Genomic DNA, 20,131 nt, shown 5'->3' with positions numbered 1-20,131 from the left:
CAGGCTTCCCTGTCCCTCGCTGTCTCCCAGAGTTTGCCCAAGTTCATATCCATTGAGTCATGAACATGACTATCCATCCATCTCATCTCTGCCACCTTCTCCTTTTGCCTTCAGTCTTTCCCAGCATCAAGGTCTTTTCCAGTGAGTAGGCTGTTCGCATCAGGTGGCCAAAGTATTGGCAAACCTTCTGCTGAACATATATTCAAAGGAAATTAAATTTAAAGGAGACAAGCTTGTGAATTCCCTGGTGGTCCAATGGTTAAGACTTGGTGCTTTCCCTGCTGTGGACGAGTTCAATCCCTGATTAGGGAACTAAAATCCCATAAGCTGCACAGTGCAGCCAAAAAAAAAAACCCCAGACAACCCCCCAAACAAACAAACAAAACCAAAGGAAAGGAAATTGCAGTCTTGAAGAAATATCTGCACACTAGTGTTCACTGCAGCTTTACTCACAGTAGCTAAAGCATATGGTCCCATCACTTCATGGGAAATAGATGGGGAAACAGTAGAAACAGTGTCAGACTTTATTTTTTTGGGCTCCAAAATCACTGTAGATGGTGACTGCAGCCATGAAATTAAAAGACGCTTACTCCTTGGAAGGAAAGTTATGACCAACCTAGATAGTATATTCAAAAGCAGAGACATTACTTTGCCAACTAAGGTCCATCTTGTCAAGGCTGTGGTTTTTCCTGTGGTCATGTATGGATGTGAGAGTTCGACTGTGAAGAAGGCTGAGCACCGAAGAATTGATGCGTTTGAACTGTGGTATTGGAGAAGACTCTTGAGGGTCCCTTGGACTGCAAGGAGATCCAATCAGTCCATTCTGAAGGAGATCAACCCTGGGATTTCTTTGGAAGGAATGATGCTAAAGCTGAAGCTCTAGTACTTTGGCCACCTCATGAGAAGAGTTGACTCACTGGAAAAGACTCTGATGCTGGGAGGGATTGGGGGCAGGAGGAGAAGGGGACGACAGAGGATGAGATGGCTGGATGGCATCACGGAGTCGATGGACGTGAGTCTGAGTGAACTCCGGGAGATGGTGATGGACAGGGAGGCCTGGCGTGCTGCGATTCATGGGGTCGCAAAGAGCGACTGAGCGACTGAACTGAACTGAACTGAAAGCATAGTAACAACCTAAGTGTCCATCAGTGGATGAATAGATCAAGAAAATGCCATGTATATACAATGAGATATCATTCAGCCATGAAAAGAAGAAAATTCTGCCGTTTGTAACAACACGAATGAACCTGGAGGACATTATGCTGAAATAGGCCAGACGCAGAAAAATAAATACTACATGATCTCACTTATATGTAGAACCTAAAAGAGTCAAACTCATAGAACCAGAGAGTATGATGGTGGTTACCAGGAGCTGGGGGTTGATAGTGGAGTGGAAAAAGTAGGGAAACGTACAAACTTTCATAAGTTCTGGCAAGTCTAACATACAGTATAGTGGCTATAGTTAATAACACTGTATTGTCTGCTAGAAATTTGCTAAAAGAGTAGCTCTTAAGTTTTCTCAGCACGTCAAAATAAGGTAACTATGTGAGATGATGGATGTGTGTATTATCTCAGTTGTGAGAATCGTTTTGCACTGCCTATGTATGTCAAACGATCATGTTGTACACCTTAAATATATACAATTTTTATTTGTCAATTATACCTTGATAAAGCTGGAAACATTTTTAAAAAGTAAAAATAAATAAAATAAAACCTGTGGTTTGCATGTCCTTCTAACTCCTTTGTTTCTCTTAACAGACATCATGGTTGACACACCAGATGAACAGTCCATCGTGACTTACGTGGCTCAGTTTCTAGAACATTTCCCGGAGCTGGAAGCCGTATGTCTGTTTTCTTACCTATAATTCAGAAACTGTACAATTCCATCAGCTGACCATGAGATGAAGCTGGTGTTTGAGCTGTGTGGCAGCTGTAATAATTGAATCTCGATCTCATGTGCCTTGCCACATTTTCATTTCAAAATCATAGCCAACGTGTGCGCCATTAAAAAGCAGAATGGGAAGTCAGGCACACCTCTCATAAACCTCTCCCCATCCCAAACTTTTAGGATTAGAAGAGATGCCCGCTTGTTATATGAATCAGCTACTTGATTTTTTAGATGTCAGATGGGACATTTAGCAGTCTACCAGATTTTATCGGAGTGTGAAATAATTTTAAAGACAATGACCAAGCACACGTTTTTAATTTTTAGAATCTGAGCATACTTAGTGACTGATTTTTTGGAGCAAAATCAGACCTTTTAGAAGTTGTCAAGACTCTGTTGAACCTCTAGGCAACCCATGCACAAGCCTGGGATTATAATAATAATGATCACAACAGTAACAATAGTCCTTTATTGATTTTATTGGAACATTACTTTATTAGAAAACCCATGGCTGGCTCAGGGAAGCTTAACAGTAAATGAGGTCCCCGACCTTGTGTAGCTTTGTTGAGAAAACAGGTCACAAGTCAACAAACACATTGTTGTTTCAGGTAGTTAGAAATACTAGATTCCCCCTACGCCAAAAAAAAAAAACCCAAAATCGTACAGAACTAATACTCACAGGAAGGACAGGCTGCTCTTTTAGCCGGAGGCTTGTCAGGTCAGCATCCTGTGCGTCTCTGGGCTGACTGCCACCCCTGCAATCCCACTTGACTCTATATCATTATTTTCATTTTGCAGAAGAGAAAATGGATGCTCAAAGAGGATTAAAGACCTCTCCAGGGTTACCCAGCTGCCAAGTGCAGAGCTGGGGTTTGATCTCAGTTCTCTGTGGTTCCAAAGCTCAGGCATTTAGATTCCTTACAACATATGGCTAAAACTGAGACCCCATTTTGCACAACTCAGAAGAGCCAGGGTAGACCCTCTCCAGGCTTCCTATGTGTGTGTTTCCCATCTGTTTCTGGACCACAGTTCACTTTCTAGGGTGCTTTAGAAGCAGGCATTCCATGGGCTGGAACGTCAGTTCTGCCACTTGAAGCTTTGTGACCTTGAGCTGTTTACTTAATCTCTCTGATACCTGTCTGTATGAGATGCCATCTGTAAAATGGAAATATGACCCACAATTTCAGGGTTATGTGAAGAGTAAATAGATATTGTAAAGTCCTGTTCGCACAACAGCTGATGCTCAGAAAATGGTGATATTAATGTCATTCTTTAATTTAATCTTTATTATGAAATTCGGAAATACTAGGGACCGGGGCTTTTATTAGCTCTGAGCTCTTCAGCCTAGGCAGAGTTTGAAATCAACTAAAATTTATGATGTGTGTGTGAGTCAAGGTCATAGCTTGGATTCAGCAAATCTGACACTTGAATCTCCCTAGTGCTGGAATCAGAGACTGGGGCTGGGGAAGGAGGGGTCAAGCAAGATAGAACACACGGGGAAAGTGTATTTTTTGCCCATTTACATGGGGAAAGTCCCCCTGACCCACACAGCATGGGGCGTCACCTCAGGACAGTCTGTTTGCGTCCCTAGGGGATAGAGATGAGGCATCCCAGCTGATCTAGACTCCTGTTAAACCGTTGTTTTTTAAGTTTAATAATTCAGCTGACTGTAGTACACTTTAATAAATATTCATTAAGCTCTGGTCATGTGCCAGACCCTGTGCCTGGCTTTATGCCCTGACATATGGTTTATTAGGGTAAATGTTCTATATGCATTTGAAAAAATGTGTCTTGTACAGTGAAAGCATCAGGAGTCCAATTAGGTTGAGTTGGTTAATATGCTGTTCTAATACTCTGGAGAGGTGCCCTTTTTTTTTTTTCTTTTCCTATCAATGAGTGTGACGGAGAGAAGTTAAAAATCTCCGACTTATGATTGTGACTTTATCGTTCTCAGTTGTGTCAGATTTTGCTTTGTGTGTGGGGAAGCTATGCCATAAATGCATATACATTAAGGATTGTTGTTTCTTTTTGAGGTCATCATTTTATTTTTGTTTTATTTCATCATGGAGTAAATTTGATAGGAATATAGAAACTGTCATAAGTTGGTATTTGTATGATTTATCATTTTCTATTAATATCTTTCTCCTTTCAGTGTGCGTGTGCTTATATTTAAAGCATGTTTCTTGTAAAAATACGGTAGTGCTGGCTCTCATTTTTTATCCATTTTGACAAGAATTATTAGCGTGTCACTTTATCAGTGTATTTGCTGCCCATTTACATAGATGTAACCGTCTTATTGTTTTCTGCTGGTCCTGTCTGTTCTGTGCTGCTTTGTTCTTCCTTTCTCATTTTTTTTGGATTGTTCAGTTATTTTTTGGTTTCCATTTTATCTCCTCTGTTGGCTTTTTAGCCACATCTGTTTGTTTAGCCACATCTTTCTAGTAGTTTGCCTAGGGATTATAATACTCTTCTTGAACATACCTCAGTCTACCTTGGATTACCACTAGGTAACTTGTTTGTTAATTGGCTGCATCAGGACCTTCCCTGCATCATGCGGGATCCTTTGTTGCGGTGCACGGACTCTAGTGGTGATGTGCACACTCGGTAGTTGTGGCACACGGGCTCCAGAGCACACCGGCTCAGTAGTTCTGGCTTGCACACTTAGTTGCCCCTCCGCCTGTGGGATCTTAGTTGCCTGACCAGGGATTGAACTCATATCCCCTGCATTGCAAGGCAGATTCTTAACCTCTGGATCCCCAGAGAAGTCCCTCATTGTACAATTTTAAATAGGTACGTTATTTTATATATTTTTGTATATGCAGCTGTTTGATCCCACTCACTTTTCTTCTCCCTTCCTGTTGCTGTTCTTGTCATTTGTCAAAGTATTGTATACGTTAATTCCCCATGGTTTGTTATTATTTTTGCTTTAAGCAGGAGACTTTTTAAGAAAACTTTTAAGATCATCTTTTGTATCAGTCATATATGTACCGTTTTAAGTATGTCTCATTCCCCCACTCCAGATCCAGGCTTTCGTCTGTGACTGTTTCCTTTTAGCCTGAGGAATGACCTTTGTGTTTCTTGTAGTGTAGGTTAAACAGTTGTTTTACGGTCTTTATGCTAATTCTAACCCTGGGTTATCTTTGGGTCTGCTTCTAATGACTAATGTTTCTCTTGATTATAGAGCTCTTTGTTTGCTTCTTTGTATCTTAAAAATTTTAGTTTTATGCCATAGCTGATGTGTGATGAGGTATATGATATTTCCCCCACCCGCACCCCCAGAGAATGTAACCCTTTCCCAAACAAGGACTTATGACCAGGAGCTGACCATTTTGACCTTCTCAGAACTTGACAAGGGCTCTGTTGCAGTTTTATTTAATTTCAACCCTCTGATTTCAGCTAGTTTTAGAATGAGGTCAATCCGCTCTCCCCACCAGTACATTGGGAGCCAAGCACTACAAAACCACCAAGCTTGCTCTCTACTTTCAGCCCTGTTCTAAGCTGCATCTTTTTTTTAAAATTGAAATATAGCTGCTTTACAGTGATGTGTTAGTTTCTGCTATACAGCAAAGTGATTCAGTTATATATGTATATGGATCTCTGTACATATATATTCTTTTTTATATTCTTTTCCATTATGGTTTATTACAAGATACTGGCAACTCACTCCAGTACTCTTGCCTAGAAAAATCCCATGGACGGAGGAGCCTGGTAGGCTGCAGTCCATGGGGTTGCTGAGGGTCAGACATGACTGAGCGACTTCACTTTCACTTTTCACTTTCATGCATTGGAGAAGGAAATGGCAACCCACTCCAGTGTTCTTGCCTGGAGAATCCCAGGGATGGAGGAGCCTGGTGGGCTGCCGTCTCTGGGGTCGCACAGAGTCGGACACAACTGAAGCGACTTAGCCGCAGCAGCAGCATAGTTCCCTATATTAAGTGTTATAAAGTAGATCCTGTTGCGTGTCTGTTTTATATACAGTAGTTTGTATCTGCTAATCCTAAATTCCTAATTTATCCCTCCCCCACTTTCCTCTTTGGAAACTGTGAGTTTGTTTTCTGTGGCTGTGGGTCTGTTTCTGTTTTGTAAATAAGTCCATTTGTGTAACATTTGAGATTACACACATAAGTGATATCATATGGTATTTGTCCTTCTGTGCCTTTGCTTAATATGATAACGTCTAGGTCCATTCATGTTGCTGCACATAGCATTACGTCATTCGTTTTTATCCTCTTTATCCATTCATCTGTCTATGGACACTTAGGTTGCTTCTGTGTCTTGGCTTCTGTAAATAGTTCAGCAGCACCGTGCTTAACAAGAATCCCTGTGTGGGAAAACTAGTATATGAAGAGAAGTGGTTTGTCACGTTTGAGGCCCTTCCAGATTCAGTCTCTCACACCAGCCCAACAATCAGTAAAGATTTAGCTGCTCTTTCCTTATCTTAGGTGGGTTCACTTCTCTGTACCCAGACCAGGCAGTGGCCCACAGGTATGAGGTCACTGACAACCTCCTCGCTTAGAAAGGGCCCATCCTTCTCCAGAGTTGAGTACATTGAGATGTCTTTGCAGCCATAGCTTCGAAAATGACCCTCTCTTTAACTTATCTGATGGTTTCACATTTCAGCAGGAACAAGTCATTTGCCCATGTACAATGGTATCAGAACACTTCCATTTATTCTGAAGTGCTCTTGCTGGTTTGTTTTTGTGTTTTGAGAGGGGACTCTACGTGGCACTTAAACACTGCTAATTTCATGGTGCCCTGTGTTTCTTGGCAGGAGGATTTTGTGGATTCCGACAAAGAAGCCCCTATCGAATCTACCTTCGTTCGCATCAAAGAAACCCCTTCGGAACAGGAGAGCGCCATCTTCCTTCTGACTGAGGACAGGGAGCGAGCCTACACCATCAACCACGAGGCCAGCCACCCACCTCCCTCCAAAGTCTTCGTCTGTGACAAGCCTGAGGATGTGAAGGAACCTTGCCTGCGTGGCGTTTCCAGCCAGGAGCTGGAGGACAGCTCCTCCGAGTTCATGAACCAGATCATTGAGCAGGTTCTCCAAGGGATCCCCGGGAAGCTCAACAGCACCAGTGAACCGGCTCCAGAATCTTCCATTCTATCATCCCTAAAGGACAGCCGGAGGTCCAACTCTCTGCCAATCAAGAAGACGGTGCACTTTGAGGCCGACACCTACAAGGATGCCTCCTGCAGTCAGGACCCTTTCTACAGTGTAGACCTGCACTTCGAAGGGAGCCCCGGAGAGACCAGGGACTTGTCCAAGGAGGATGAACAGGTCTTGGAGGCTGACATTGCTGAAGAAATGCCGAAACGGGAGGCGCCAGAGATCCTGGAAGCAGCCTCCGACGAGGCCCCTGGCGACGTGTCCTCAGTGGATGGTGAGATCAGTCATCCTCTGACTTCCTGGACCTCTCCCGCGTGGAATGGGGCATCAGAGAGGGCATCCAGCCCTGGGGATGAAGGCCATCTCCCCTCACCCTTGGGAGAGAACACCGTTATGGCTGATGCCTTGGAGATCAAGGTGAAGCTGCTGACGGTAGAAGCGATGGATAAAGAAGATTATTTCGAAGCCATACCATTAAAAGCCTCAAAGTTTAACAGCGACCTCATTGATTTTGCCTCCACCAGCCAGGCTTTCAATGAGGTTCCTTCGCCTCATGAGAAAAAACCTGCAGAGGAGGAGCTGTCAGAGGATCACCCTGAGAGGCTGGGCAAACAGAGAGGGAAATCCACCTGCAAGAAGACAGATTCGGATGAGGCCCCAGTGAAGCTCGACCAACCTGACCCTCACAAGGACCCTGGAGACCAAGACCAAGGCTATTCTTTGGCTCCTGAGGAGGCCCCGGTGGATAAAAAGCCAGAGGTGTATGAGAAGGCCAAGCGCAAATCCTTCCGACGCCGCCGTCGAGGCGAGGAGGAAGGGGAAGCTGAGTGCCTCCGGGGGCTCGGGGGAGAATTACCTTCCAATCCGCCGAGCAGCAGCATCAGCTTGGAGACCCTCCGCAGCCCCAGCGAGGAGGGCCTGGACTTCAAGCCGTCTCCCCCGCTCTCCAAGATTTCTGTCATCCCCCATGACCTTTTCTACTACCCACATTATGAGGTGCCCTTGGCGGCGGTTTTGGAGGCTTACGCGGAAGGCTCGGAGGATTTGAAGAACGAAGAGATGGACCTGGAAGAACCGGAGGGCTATCTGCTGGACCTGGGGGCCAGGGAAGACGAGGCCGACGAGGCCGACGAGGCCGAGGCCTCCCAGAGCAGCTTCAGCTTCTCTGGGCTGGGCGAGGACCTCCCCCAGGCCAGCATCGTGGAAGATGCCAGTCCTGCCTCAGAACCCTCTCCCCAACCCTCGCCTGAGGACCACCAGCAAAGGGAGGCCAAAGACAGCGTCCCCGTGCAGGGCCATCAGGTACGTGACTATGGAGTTGGGAACCCTGCATGGGGAATTCTGTGCTTCTTCCAAAATCCCCTTGTGCGTGCATGCTAAGTCGCTTCAATCGGGTCTGACCCTGTGTGACCCTATGGACTGTAGCCTGCCAGGCTTCTCTGTCCATGGGATTCTCCAGGGAAGAATACTGGAGTGGGTTGCCATTTCCTTCTCCTAAACTTCCCTTCTTCCTCCATAAAACAGAGAAATGCAGCTTCCCGCCCAGGCATCCCAGGTCCAGAATTTAGGGAGAAATTCACTCCAGGCTCAGGCAAAGGGCCAGGTGAACGCCTGAGAGGGACACAGGTCCAGTTTGGCACCCTGGGCACCTTTCTGGCCTCCCCGTAGTCCTGGCCCTGCCCACAGGCTGCCCGGGAGATCAGCCGCGGTCATGCTTGGTGGTGGTGGGGGAGTTCCAGCGTAGTGATAGCAGAAATCATTTTCATTAGTGATCAGAGCTCTGCCTCTCCTGCACCGAGTCAACTGCAGGCCCTCCTCCTCCAGCAGCCGGGAAAACCAAGCCAGACCTCACACTGGACCCCAGCCGTGATGTTTCAAGGCCTGTTATCTGTTTGGCACCATAGTTTGGCTCCTGCTGTTAGAAGTGAGTTGTATAAACAGGGCGGGGGGGGACACGCACGTCTGAGCTGGAGCAGCTGGGCATACGCTGTCTGCCACCTCGAGTCTGCCTTCACCTGGCCCAGCAGCTCTAGAGGGGCCCCCAGAGTGAGCGGTGAGAGGGTGCAGGGGACCCTTCCCCTGCCTCTTCTCTGCCTCCCAGATGCTCCTTTGCCTCCAGGCTTTGCTGGAGTTGCTCCCCTATCTGGAGGCCTTTGCCTACCACCTGTTTGTGTGTGTTTGTATGTATGTGTGTGTGTGTTTGCATGCTCAGTTGCTCAGTCATGTCGGACTCTTTTTGAGTCTCATGGATCATGATTTTCTCTCCCAGTAAAGAGGGAGTATTTGTGTATTCATCTCTGGGCTCCAGAGGCCAGCCCGACAGAGCCTGCAAAGCCACAGTCAATGTACACTGAATGGCGGTTTGGGGTGTCCTGTGAGGACAGGTAAATTAAACCCTGAGGTGATGGAGAGTCAAGACAGGATCCAGTGAGGGCCCAGAAGTGTTCAGAGGAACAAGAAAGCCTTGCTCTCTGGGGAGGCTGCAGAAGAGGAATCTGAGTAACCTGAAAACACGTTTAGGAGGTTTCCCTGTTGGCTCAGCAGTGAAGAACCTGCCTGCAATGCAGGAGACCCAGGTTCGATCCCTGGGTCAGGAAGATCTCCTGGAGAAGGACACACAGTTTGCCCCAGTATTCTTGACTGGAGAATCCCATGGACAGAGAAGAGCCTGGTGGGCTACAGTCCATAGGGTTGCACAGAGTCAAACACCACTGAAGTGACTGAGCACGCGCGTGTACAAAAGACATTTAGGGGACTCTCCTGGTGGTCCAGTGGCTGGAACTCTGAGCTCCCAATGCAAGGGGCCCAGTTTCCATCCCTGGTCAGGGAACTAGATCCCACATGCCACAACTAAAAGGTCGTACGGTGCAACTAAAGGTCTCGTGTTCCACAACTAAGGCCCAGAGCAGCCAAATCAATGCATTAATTAATTTTTAAAAACCAGACATTTAGGGTTTAGATGGGCCAAAGTGATAGCATCAATTGTGGCTTTGCCAACTCCAGACAGTGGAGGAGAGCCCCTGCCTGAGCGCTGGGGTTGGGGCAGGGTTCTCTGGCCCTGATGGCGTAGAAGCCAAGCATGGCCCGACCGGTTCTTTGGGGCCGAGCACCCATTCTCTGGCTTTGGCTGGAGAAGAGGGCTGGGCTGGGTGGCTCACAGGTGCCAGCGACCTGCCTGCCATTGTTCTGCCCTAGGGAGAGGAGCCTAGTCCTGCCTTCCTGCCCCTCCCTGGCCGTCTGCTGTCTGTCAGAGCAGGCTTGTCCTGTGGGAGACCCCAAAAATCTTGTGGGGTAGGAAATGCCCCTCAGTAGGTCTCAGGGTCCCCAGGTTGGAGATGACAACAGCAACTGGGATGATTGTCTGAACTGTTAGAGGCTGAAAATTTCTTTTAGGGCAAAAGAAAGGGGACCAAGTGGGTGGTGAGGAGAGGGCCTGAGTTGCCTCTCTGCCCCTCTGTGTGACTTAAAATGGCTAATGAGGGGACATCCCTGGCGGTCCAAAGGTTAAGAATCTGTGTTTCCAGTGCAAGGGGCGTGTGTTCAGTCTCTGGTCGGGGAAGATCCCACAGCCTTGCTGCACAGCCAAGAAAATTAAAAAAAAAAAAAAAAGGCTGGAAAATGACTAATGAGCGCCTCAGTCTCCCCCAGTGACTGAGTGTGGACACGCAGATGAGGCACTTGGCTATCTTCTGCTTCCAAAGGCAGGCTTTGCGCCTGTGTGTGTGGCCAGCGTGTGGACAGATGGTTTGGGACAAGGTTGGAAGAGCCCTGGACTGGGAAGGGCTTCGGGAGATCTAGGTTTGCATCTCTTTTTTGCTGAGCTGCAGGAGAGCTTGGGGAGAGCGTGCATTTCTGGGTTCCGGGGTGGGCGCCCGCCCCGCGTCGCTCATCACTGGGCTGCTTCCTCCGGTGCTCACCCGTCCGACCAGCAGGTGCCCACTCTTCCCAAACACACCTTGTAATTGGCTCCCAAGAGTATGTAGCCCAGGCCTTGATCCCAGTGAGTGAGCAGGGCTGGGGGAGGGGAAGTGGTGAGGCCCAGGATGACAGGTGAGGTCTGGGAGTCTTGTTTCCCGACAGAGGATGACATGGATGGAGAATTTCTCCCATACCTGGCCTTCCTTTAAAAAGAAAAGAAGAAAACTATCTTCTAAACTGACTGGAAAATGGCAAGTTCTGGCTTCTAGTCTTTAAGAAAATCAGTCCTCTCCTCATCTCACCTTTCAGAAAGGAAGCATCTGCTCACTGATGATGGAGGAGGAACTGGCGTTTCAGCTTGCAGAGAGCGGGTTTAATTTCTGCAGGGAGCTTTGTTCTCCTGGGCCGCACAGGTCTGGCCGCTCTGATCCTCTTATTAGAATACCTGTTGAGCAAGTTTTTCCAGCCCCTGTCAGAATTCTTGAGAGGTATCGCCAACAATTCCCACGCTTCTTAATTTCATGTGAGAGCATTCCTCATGGGTTTCAGAGAGCTTGGTGGGGTCGACGGTCAAAGAATCTTCCTTATTATGTAAATGCAACGGAGGTTGCACTGCCATCCACCTTTGTCTAAAAGCACAGTGAAGACTCACCTCCTCAAACACAGGGGCCACCTTTCCAGCCCTCGGCTCACGTGGCCTCCAGTAGCCGTTCTTCTGTTTAAGTGGATGACAGTTGTGTGAAGGGTCTAACCATTGCCTGCTGTGGGGGACATCATTTATAGGAACTGCAGTTTATCAGAGGCTGATAATTATACCCATTTGACAGACCGAGAAACTGAGGATCAAAGGGATCAAGTCAGTTACTCAAGGTCAGATAACTGACTTAGCCAAGATTTGAAACCAGGTCTTAACTGACTGGAAAACCCGTGCGGTTTTGATCCATCAGTCTGGAGCATTTGAAACTCTGCACAGGGAGCAGGAATTCTGGCGGGCTTCTCCTCCACACCGGGCGGTGCTGGAAGGACCCCACGGGAGCGGCAGGATTGGAGGGGACACCTTAGCTGGGCCTTGGAGTGAAGGTGGAGCGGGTTGCTGCTGGGTGGTGTCATGCACTCCACGTCGCGACATAAAATGCTGACTTGTATTTGGTTGTCTTGTCGTTCAGTCCCAGGAATCCCCAAACTCGGGAAACTTAGCCAGCCCCTTAGAGGAAAAGGTAATGGAAGAATCGATCAGCAGCAAAAAAAAGGAGAAAAGGAAACATGTGGACCACGTAGAAAGCTCAATATTTGTAGCACCTGGAACTGTTCGCTCCTCAGATGACCTGGAAGAAGACACCGGTGACCACAAAGTCCTTTCCAGGTATTTTATTAACATCTTCTCACCCCAGAGCCCCTGCCTGGGGAGCTACTCTCTAATCTCATCCCATTTCCGGTTTCTGATTGGATGGGGATGCGGGGACAGGGCTGGACAGCAAGGGAAACAGATTCAGACAAAGTGCTCCTTCCCCACCCCTGGGCTCCCCCAAGGACCTCCCCACAAAACCAGGAGGACCTGCACCTCACCTTCTCTTCTCACCCCCAGCAGCTCTGGGTGGAAATGGGCAGCAAGCGGAGAGATGGCTGAACCGTAGGTAGGGGTGGGGATGAGAGGTAATAGACTTGACCCTGCCACCCTTAGTCCATGAAAACTACCAGTCAGTGTAGGTAGAGACCAAACTTAGCCGTTTAGGAGCATCTTACAGAATTGGAAGGGATGTACTGCATATGCGTGGAGGAAACCAGTTATCACTGTTGCATGGAAGCTGGACTTTAATATGACAGCTTCACCCACGAGCTTGGGTCCAAGGTAGTAAGGATGGTCGATTCACCCGAGGGGAGGAGGAGGCAGGGAGGATAATGAACTTAAACTGCTAGGAAGCCTGTAGCACACATCTGCTCTGTCACTCCGAGGCTGCTGGATGGTCCGGATTATTCCCAGGGGAAATATTTAACTACTGAATGTCAGAAGACCCTGGTCTCTCCCCATCATCACTCATCATCACATTTGCCATCATCTTGTACCAGCCCTGGTGGATTCAGGCATTCCCGTTACATTGGTTCATCAGTTCTTGTGGGCACCTCGATAGGCAGGCAGGTGTGATTGTGCATCATTGGGAAGCTTGGGGGGTACCTCCCAGCTTAGGAGATGCCAGAGCTGGGGGTCTTGGACTCAGACCTGTCAGAAGTCCTCACTCCTTCTGTGACCCCATGTTGCCTGTGCTGGGTGAGCCATGCTGGCCACAGAGGGAAATGATTGAGATAATCACTGGGGGAGTGAGGGGGTCTTGCAGCCCATACAGGGAGAGCCAGAGGGTGGGGCTGTCCAGTGCCCTGCTTCCCACCTCCCCTCCACCTGGCTCCCACGTTGGGTTTTGGAGGACAAAGAGCAGCTGGGGGCCCAGGGGAGGAGACATAAGGCACAATGGGAGGTGGCTGCCAACTTAGCCTGTGATGCTAAGTCCTTCTCGGAGAAGGCAGTGGCGCCCGCTCCAGTGCTCTTGCCTGGAAAATCCCATGGGCGGAGGAGCCTGGTAAGGTGCAGTCCATGGGGTCGCTAGGAGTCAGGCACAACTGAGCGACTTCACTTTCACTCTTCACTTTCATGCATTGGAGAAGGCAGTGGCGCCCCACTCCAGTCCTCTTGCCTGGAAAATCCCATGGATGGAGGAGCCTGGTGGGCTGCAGTCCATGGGGTCACTAGGAGTCAGACACGACTGAGCGACTTCACTTTCACTTTTCACTTTCCTGCATTGGAGAAGGAAATGGCACCCCACTCCAGTGCTCTTGCCTGGAAAATCCCATGGACGGAGGAGCCTGGTAAGCTGCAGTCCATGGGGTCGCTAGGAGTCAGACACGACTGAGCGACTTCACTTTCACTTTTCACTTTCCTGCATTGGAGAAGGAAATGGCAACCCACTCCAGTGTTCTTGCCTGGAGAATCCCAGGGACGGGGGAGCCTGGTGGGTTGCCGTCTCTGGGGTCGCACAGAGTCGGACACGACTGAAGTGACTTGGCGGCAGCAGCAGCTAAGTCCTTCTCCCTGCCCTTGGCCGTGACTGGCCAGCAGACGTCTATGTCTCCTCTGCGGCTGGACCTGACCCTGCTCTAAATGCAGATGAGCACTCCCGGGCAGGTGGTCCAGGGCTGTCATCTACTCCACCCCAACTCGGGGGGGGGCCACTAGTCAGATGCCAGACTGCCCCCCTTCTCCCTAAGCAGGTCAGGCCCTAGCAGTCTTCTAGCCGTCATGTATGTGTGATGGAGCCCGCTAGACTTGGGGACTCTGGAAGAGGCCGGCCACAGCTCTGCCCTCCAGGAGCCCCCAGCCGGAAGGAGACAGGGAGTGCGCCATCTATCCTGCTGGGACTGGGTGGGCACCTTGGGTGTGAGAGGCAAGTAGGGATTTATGATGAGACCTCAGAGGGGCCAGAGAGGGTCAGGGCAGCCTAGGTGCTGAGAGATCATTTGAATTCAGCATCAAGGGATGAGCGGGACTTGCATTTGGGAGAGGGAGAGAGATGTTCCAGGTGGGACAGACAGCCTGAGCAACAACTGGCACATAGTAGGCATCTCAGGAAGTATTCATCGAATGGGAGGGGGCGGGAGGAGAAACAAGGGAGCATGGGGGTGGGGAAGAAGCAAGCACCTTGGGTTCGTCCCTCTTCATCAGAAGGACCAGCAAAACCCACCCTGTGGAGATGGGACGGGGGGAGGGTTAGAGAAAAGTAAACCGATGTTTCAGTGTCTGTGAGCGTGAGGCCGCACTGACCTTTTCGTGCAAAGGTTTCACTCTGATCTCTCAGCTCCTCCATCCCATCTTACTTAAGCAAAGCTGTAACTGTGATGCAGCATTTTAGCCAAGGTGGAAGCTAAATACCTAATGTCATCAGATAGCGTGGAGGGGCGCTCATGCGCATGAATGAATTTGGACCCCGATGCCCGTCCTGTGCTCAGGGCCATCTCACCTGCCCCCCGCCCCCCACCCCCCGAGCCTGACTCCAGAGCACTGATCTGGGAGGTCATTGCCTGGCTGAGGCTTAGGAAAGGGACAGAGCCCTGGGCATCTATCTCTCTGCGCAGGGACAGCACAGGGTGTTTTCCTGGCTGTTGGTCACCCCCGTGGCTCCTTGTTGGTCTAGGCAGAAAGGCCGCTCGCCCAGAGCCTGCAGGACCCCTCATTGCCTCATCTCTGCCCCCCTTGGTCACCCTCTTCCCCATCCCCAGCGCACCAAGCACCCTGGCCTTAGTTGAGGTCCTGGAATGCCCCCAGCCAATCTCCTTCACCTTTCAGAATCTTCTGTCCCCTGCCTGTCTCCTGTCTGGCTCCGCTGAGTCTCAGCTCCACTACCACTTCTTCCAGGCAGCCCTCTTGGATTCCTCCAGGCTATTTTTGATACCCCTTTATATGTTCTCTTAGCTTCTGTTCTCTTTCTTCACAGCATTGATCAAAGCAGTCATTTCTATAATAATACGTGGAAGGACATATTTATCATCTACTCTCCCCCTAGATTCTCAGCCCCCTCCAGCCAGCTAGGACCAGTATGGTCTTAGCGTTTAGTGCAGCACCTGGCTTGTGTTGGGCATTCAAGGAATAAAAGTTCTTTGTGGGGGGCAGGAGGTAGGGAATGATAAGGAGTGGGTGTGCTCTCTCAGTCCAATGTGGGCTCCTGGAGAAGCGGGTTTTTGGTGTTGTTTTTTTTTTTTTTTTTTTTCCTGTTGGTGTGTTTTGTTTCATTTCTGTGCTGTGATACCAGCCAGGAAAAACTAACACAGACTTTGGATTGAGGACGAAGACTGAAGTTTCTCTAGGCCTAGCCCCGCACCTGGGACATAGAAGGTGCTCAAAACCTGTTAGCTGGAAACATGCCTCCTGCAGAAAGGGAAGAGCTTGGTGATGTTTAGGGGACAGCTATGAGCGGTAATAGCAAGGCTGACAATAATGGGAATAAACTCTTCCCTGGACCCCACAATGCCATATAGTAGGTCTGCCTTGAGGAAACTGACGTGATGGTCTCTATATCAGGCCAGTCCACATCCAACACCTCATTCTTCTGTTGAGCAGCGAGACAGGACCACTTTGACCTACGGAATGCTAGTATCCCTGACAGCTCCAAGAAGCAGATGGAATAGGAATGATGATCCATTTCACAGATGAGGAAAACTGATCAGAGGTGTAACTATTTGACTACGGTTAATCAACTATTTGACTATGGTCAATCAGCCAGGATGAAAACCGAGACCTCTGGCTGGGTGTCTTTTTTGCCTTAGCCCTGAGTGAACCATAAGGGTGGTGTCATCTGCATATCTGAGGTTATTGATATTTCTCCTGGCAGTCTTGATTCCAGCTTGTGCTTCCTCCAGCCCAGCGTTTCTCATGATGTACTCTGCATGTAAGTTAAATAAGCAGGGTGACGATATATAGCATTGACGTACTCCTTTCCCTATTTGGAACCAGTCTGTTGTTCCATGTCCAGTTCTAACTGTAGTGGAGCAGCTTCATTAGAAGATCAGAGATACTTCCCACATCAGCCTCACAGATATAGCTAGAAAATCTACCACCTCCTGTATGAAAGGAAACGAGGTGGTCCAGACCTGGGAATCCTCAGCATCGTGCACGGAGCACTGCAGAGGGAGTCCAGGTCCCAGGACCCAGTCCCGGTCTGACTTTAGCTTGCAGACAACGTCTGGTGAGTCCCACAATTGGGGGATATTTGGGAAAAAAAAATCTTCCTCCTGCTCTGAAATCCTATGATTTTTAAGAATACGTGGTCTGCTTTCTATTTGTAATTATCTCTCACTTTTTTTTTTTCTTGTCAATGAGGGCTCAGTGTGTCTCTTGCATATCATCCTACTGTTTTTAAGCATGCATACTGGATAATGGGTCTCATTTCCGTCACTAGGTCTGAAGTCAGAGCTTGCCTAAATCCACATGTGGCAGCCTCGGGAAGGGGGCAATGAGGAGTTCTTGGTGGCATCAATTCAAAACATGTGTTTATTTTTCAGGACGAGTCACAGTGACTCCAGCATTTACATTCGACGACATACTAATAGGTCTTTGGAATCGGTTAGTATGTGAATTTCTTCTTCTCGCATCCGGCCCCTGCTAATCAATTCCTTTCCCTCCTTCCTTCCCCCTAGCCCAGAGCTTTGAAATTACTGACGTGCAACAGCTATGCTTTTGGATAGAAGACAAGCAAATTGAAACCTTGTCATTAAGCACGGTCCAATCAGATGTCCAGTTTGGGCATTAGGGGATGTAAATAAAGTGATGATTTTAAAGCCCAAAGGCCTCTTTGTCATAACAATTGTATTCAAGACCTCCCACCCTACCCCTGCACACACATCCAGAAAGGTCACGTTCAAAGACAGAGATGTAGCCTAAACAGAGGGTTCCCTTTGTCTTTACAACCGCTTAGCTCTGCATGTGTTGGGCCCCCAAAAGCCCGGGGATCCATAGCTTGCCCCAGTTGCGGGGGGCAGGGCCTCGTCCGTCCACCCATGGGAATAATGTGTAGATCACTACATAGTAGTTTTATTTTGGAATTAGATGTTTGCAAGATTGAGAAAAGCACGGCATGCTCGACTTTGTATATTTAAAATCATCTTATTTTCTGTTTCAGAGATTTCATCTTTACTAATTGGGTTGCGGGGGTTTTGTTTATAAATTTCACTGTAGGATCATTTTAGCTATGTTCAGTCGAGGAACGCAGCGGATGTGGATGACAGAAGAAACCGAATGTTAACCAGGTGGGTGGCTGGGCTCCAGGCTCAGTAGGGTTTAAGGGATTTTTTTTTTTCTTTAATCACACAGTCTACCTTCTGGGGTGGCTATTCTCCAACTAGGGCTTTGTTGGATAATAATATTAATCGTCTAGAAACATGCAAGAAAATACCTGTTCCAGAGAAAGTGAATGGAAATTGAATGTGAGTTGGGAGGGCAACGGAGATATGAATCCAGGTTGACAAGCAAGGCACGGTTCAGAAAAATGACTTGGTTTAAAGACACTGGGTCATGAGACCTAGGTCATGAGACCTGGGTGTGAATCTTCATTGAGATAAATGCAGTGGCATCAGCTGGCCCTCTGAACAGAGCCAGGCAGAGGAGGTAGGGATGGGATTACTGTGTGTGCTTTTTAAAATGCTGTAGCCCCTGACAACCATGTTCCTTCTGTGTCGCCCCTGCAGGTACACTACTCAGAAGCTCACTGAGCTGATTTTACAGTTTTATGGCATCAGAGCAGACATGAAGAGGGAGTACAAACATGCCAGGATGTCTATGAAAGTATTTCTTGCTGTCGGAGAACTAGATGACCCAGACTGAGTGTCGAATGGTTGTAACACCGCCTGTTTAGAACATAGGCAGGCAGACAAATCTGAAACTCTGACAATCCTGAGATGTCCCTATCCCTGTTAAAGTTATTGAATCACTTAATTTTATTTATATATTGTATTTGCCGTGGATTTGAACTGACTTGGAAGGACTTGAAAAGTGTTAGTCACTCAGTGTGTCCAACTCTTTGTGACCCCATGGACTGTAGCCTGCCTGGAGAACCCTGCTCATGGGGTTCTCCAGGCAAGAATACTGGAGTGGGTTGCCATTCCCTTCTCCAGGGGCTCTTCCCAGCCCAGAGATCAAACCCAGGTCTCCTGCATTTACAGGCAGATTCTTTACCTTCTGAGCCACCAGGGAAGCCTGAAAGGAATTAGATTATTCAAATGGAAAGACTCTGAAAGTTTCCCAACAGCCAGGAGTGTGATCTTTAGACATCTGCCTCTCCGGTTCTTAAAGAAAGAGAGGCAAGGTTTGTTTCCCTCTCCTGCCATAAAATGGAAATATTAATTCACATTTTCCACTGGGCTTGACATCCTCATAGGAAAATAGTACTTTTAGCTTTTATGAGATAGAGTCTTTGAAAATTGAACCTGCAAGGTTGAGAAATGCCGTCGCATTTTCCATGCTTTTGCGCATTTATTACCTATGCGATTAAAAAAAAGTAGTTTAAAATTTCTCTAAAAACAGTTTTAAGAAGGAGAAAGAAATTCTGCCCCTTATCTGCGTGGGAATCACTCAGTTTCCAGACCAGGGCAAAGGTTTAATCCCCTCTTGGCCTGGCTTCTTGCTGTATCAGGAGATGATTCAGGGAAGAGGTGATTTTTGCTTCTCGTAATCTGTCACGTGCCCCAGATTGACCCCGAGGAGCTTACACACAGGTTCTGTAAACGCAGCTGCAAGCAGAGACCCCCAGCCCCGACTGCAATCAGATAATGTCTTCTGAGACTTTTCTGTCACCACCACACAGCCCCCTTCTAGACTCTCCCCACCAGGCAACAGTAAAACGTCATTTTAGTGCTACCTTAGCGCTTCCCTGATAGCTCAGTTGGTAAAGAATCCATCTGCAATGTGGGAAACCTGGGTTCGATCCCTGGGTTGGGAAGATCCCCTGAAGTAAGGGATAGGCTACCCACTCCAGTATTTTTGAGCTTCCTTGGTGGCTCAGCTGGTAAAGAATCCGCCTGCAATGCAGGAGGCCTGGGTTCAATCCCTGGGTTGGGAAGATCCCCTGGAGAAGGGAAAGGCTACCCACTCCAGTATTCTGGCCTGGATAATTCCATACAGTCCATGGGGTGGCAAAGAGTCGAACACGACTGAGCGACTTTCCCTTTCACTTTCTGTTAAAATAAGATAAAAATAAGAGAAGAGGGACTTGCCTGGAGAGTGAGTGGATAAGACTTGATGCTTCCAACACAGAGTGTCCCAGGTTCGATCCCTGGTCAGGGAACTAGATCCTGCATGCCACAACAGAGATTCCACATGCTGCAACTAAGACCTGGTGCAGCCAGATAAATAAAAATAGATATTAAATATATATATATATATATATATCTACTCTCTTAAAAGTATATATCTACTCTCTTCTCTTAAAAAAAAAAAAAAAAAGGAAAGATACCTCTCACCAATATGGAACCTGGTAATCATTTTCAAGGTTAGATTCCAAAGCCAAGAACAAAAACTAGATGGTAGAGAGGTGTGTTTTTGTTGCTAATGGCTGTTTTTAAATGATCGGTCAGCAGGGAACGCCTCATTTCTCTCCTTAGATTCCTTAGGAAGCCCCTCTGTTCCTGGGAGCATAAAAAAGAGCTGTCAGCCTTGAACTCTGCATTCAGGGCACTGC

The 20,131-nt window shown here is 48.1% G+C and overlaps 1 protein-coding gene across 1 annotated transcript in view; it reads left to right on the top strand.

Annotated features, from left to right (window-relative positions):
* Window positions 1-20,131, top strand: part of CLMN (calmin) — a 126,693-nt gene that overhangs the window by 95,703 nt on the left and 10,859 nt on the right. Inside the window, exons 8-12 of the mRNA XM_068991129.1 lie at window positions 1,759-1,841; window positions 6,657-8,300; window positions 12,083-12,279; window positions 16,962-17,022; window positions 17,635-17,705. Coding sequence (XP_068847230.1) covers window positions 1,759-1,841; window positions 6,657-8,300; window positions 12,083-12,279; window positions 16,962-17,022; window positions 17,635-17,705 — 2,056 coding nt within the window. The remainder of the gene's footprint in view (window positions 1-1,758; window positions 1,842-6,656; window positions 8,301-12,082; window positions 12,280-16,961; window positions 17,023-17,634; window positions 17,706-20,131) is intronic.

Source organism: Capricornis sumatraensis, chromosome 19 (assembly GCF_032405125.1).
Source record: "Capricornis sumatraensis isolate serow.1 chromosome 19, serow.2, whole genome shotgun sequence".
In the NCBI taxonomy this organism is placed as follows: domain Eukaryota; kingdom Metazoa; phylum Chordata; class Mammalia; order Artiodactyla; family Bovidae; genus Capricornis; species Capricornis sumatraensis.
This window is presented reverse-complemented; position numbering and strand designations above follow the sequence as displayed.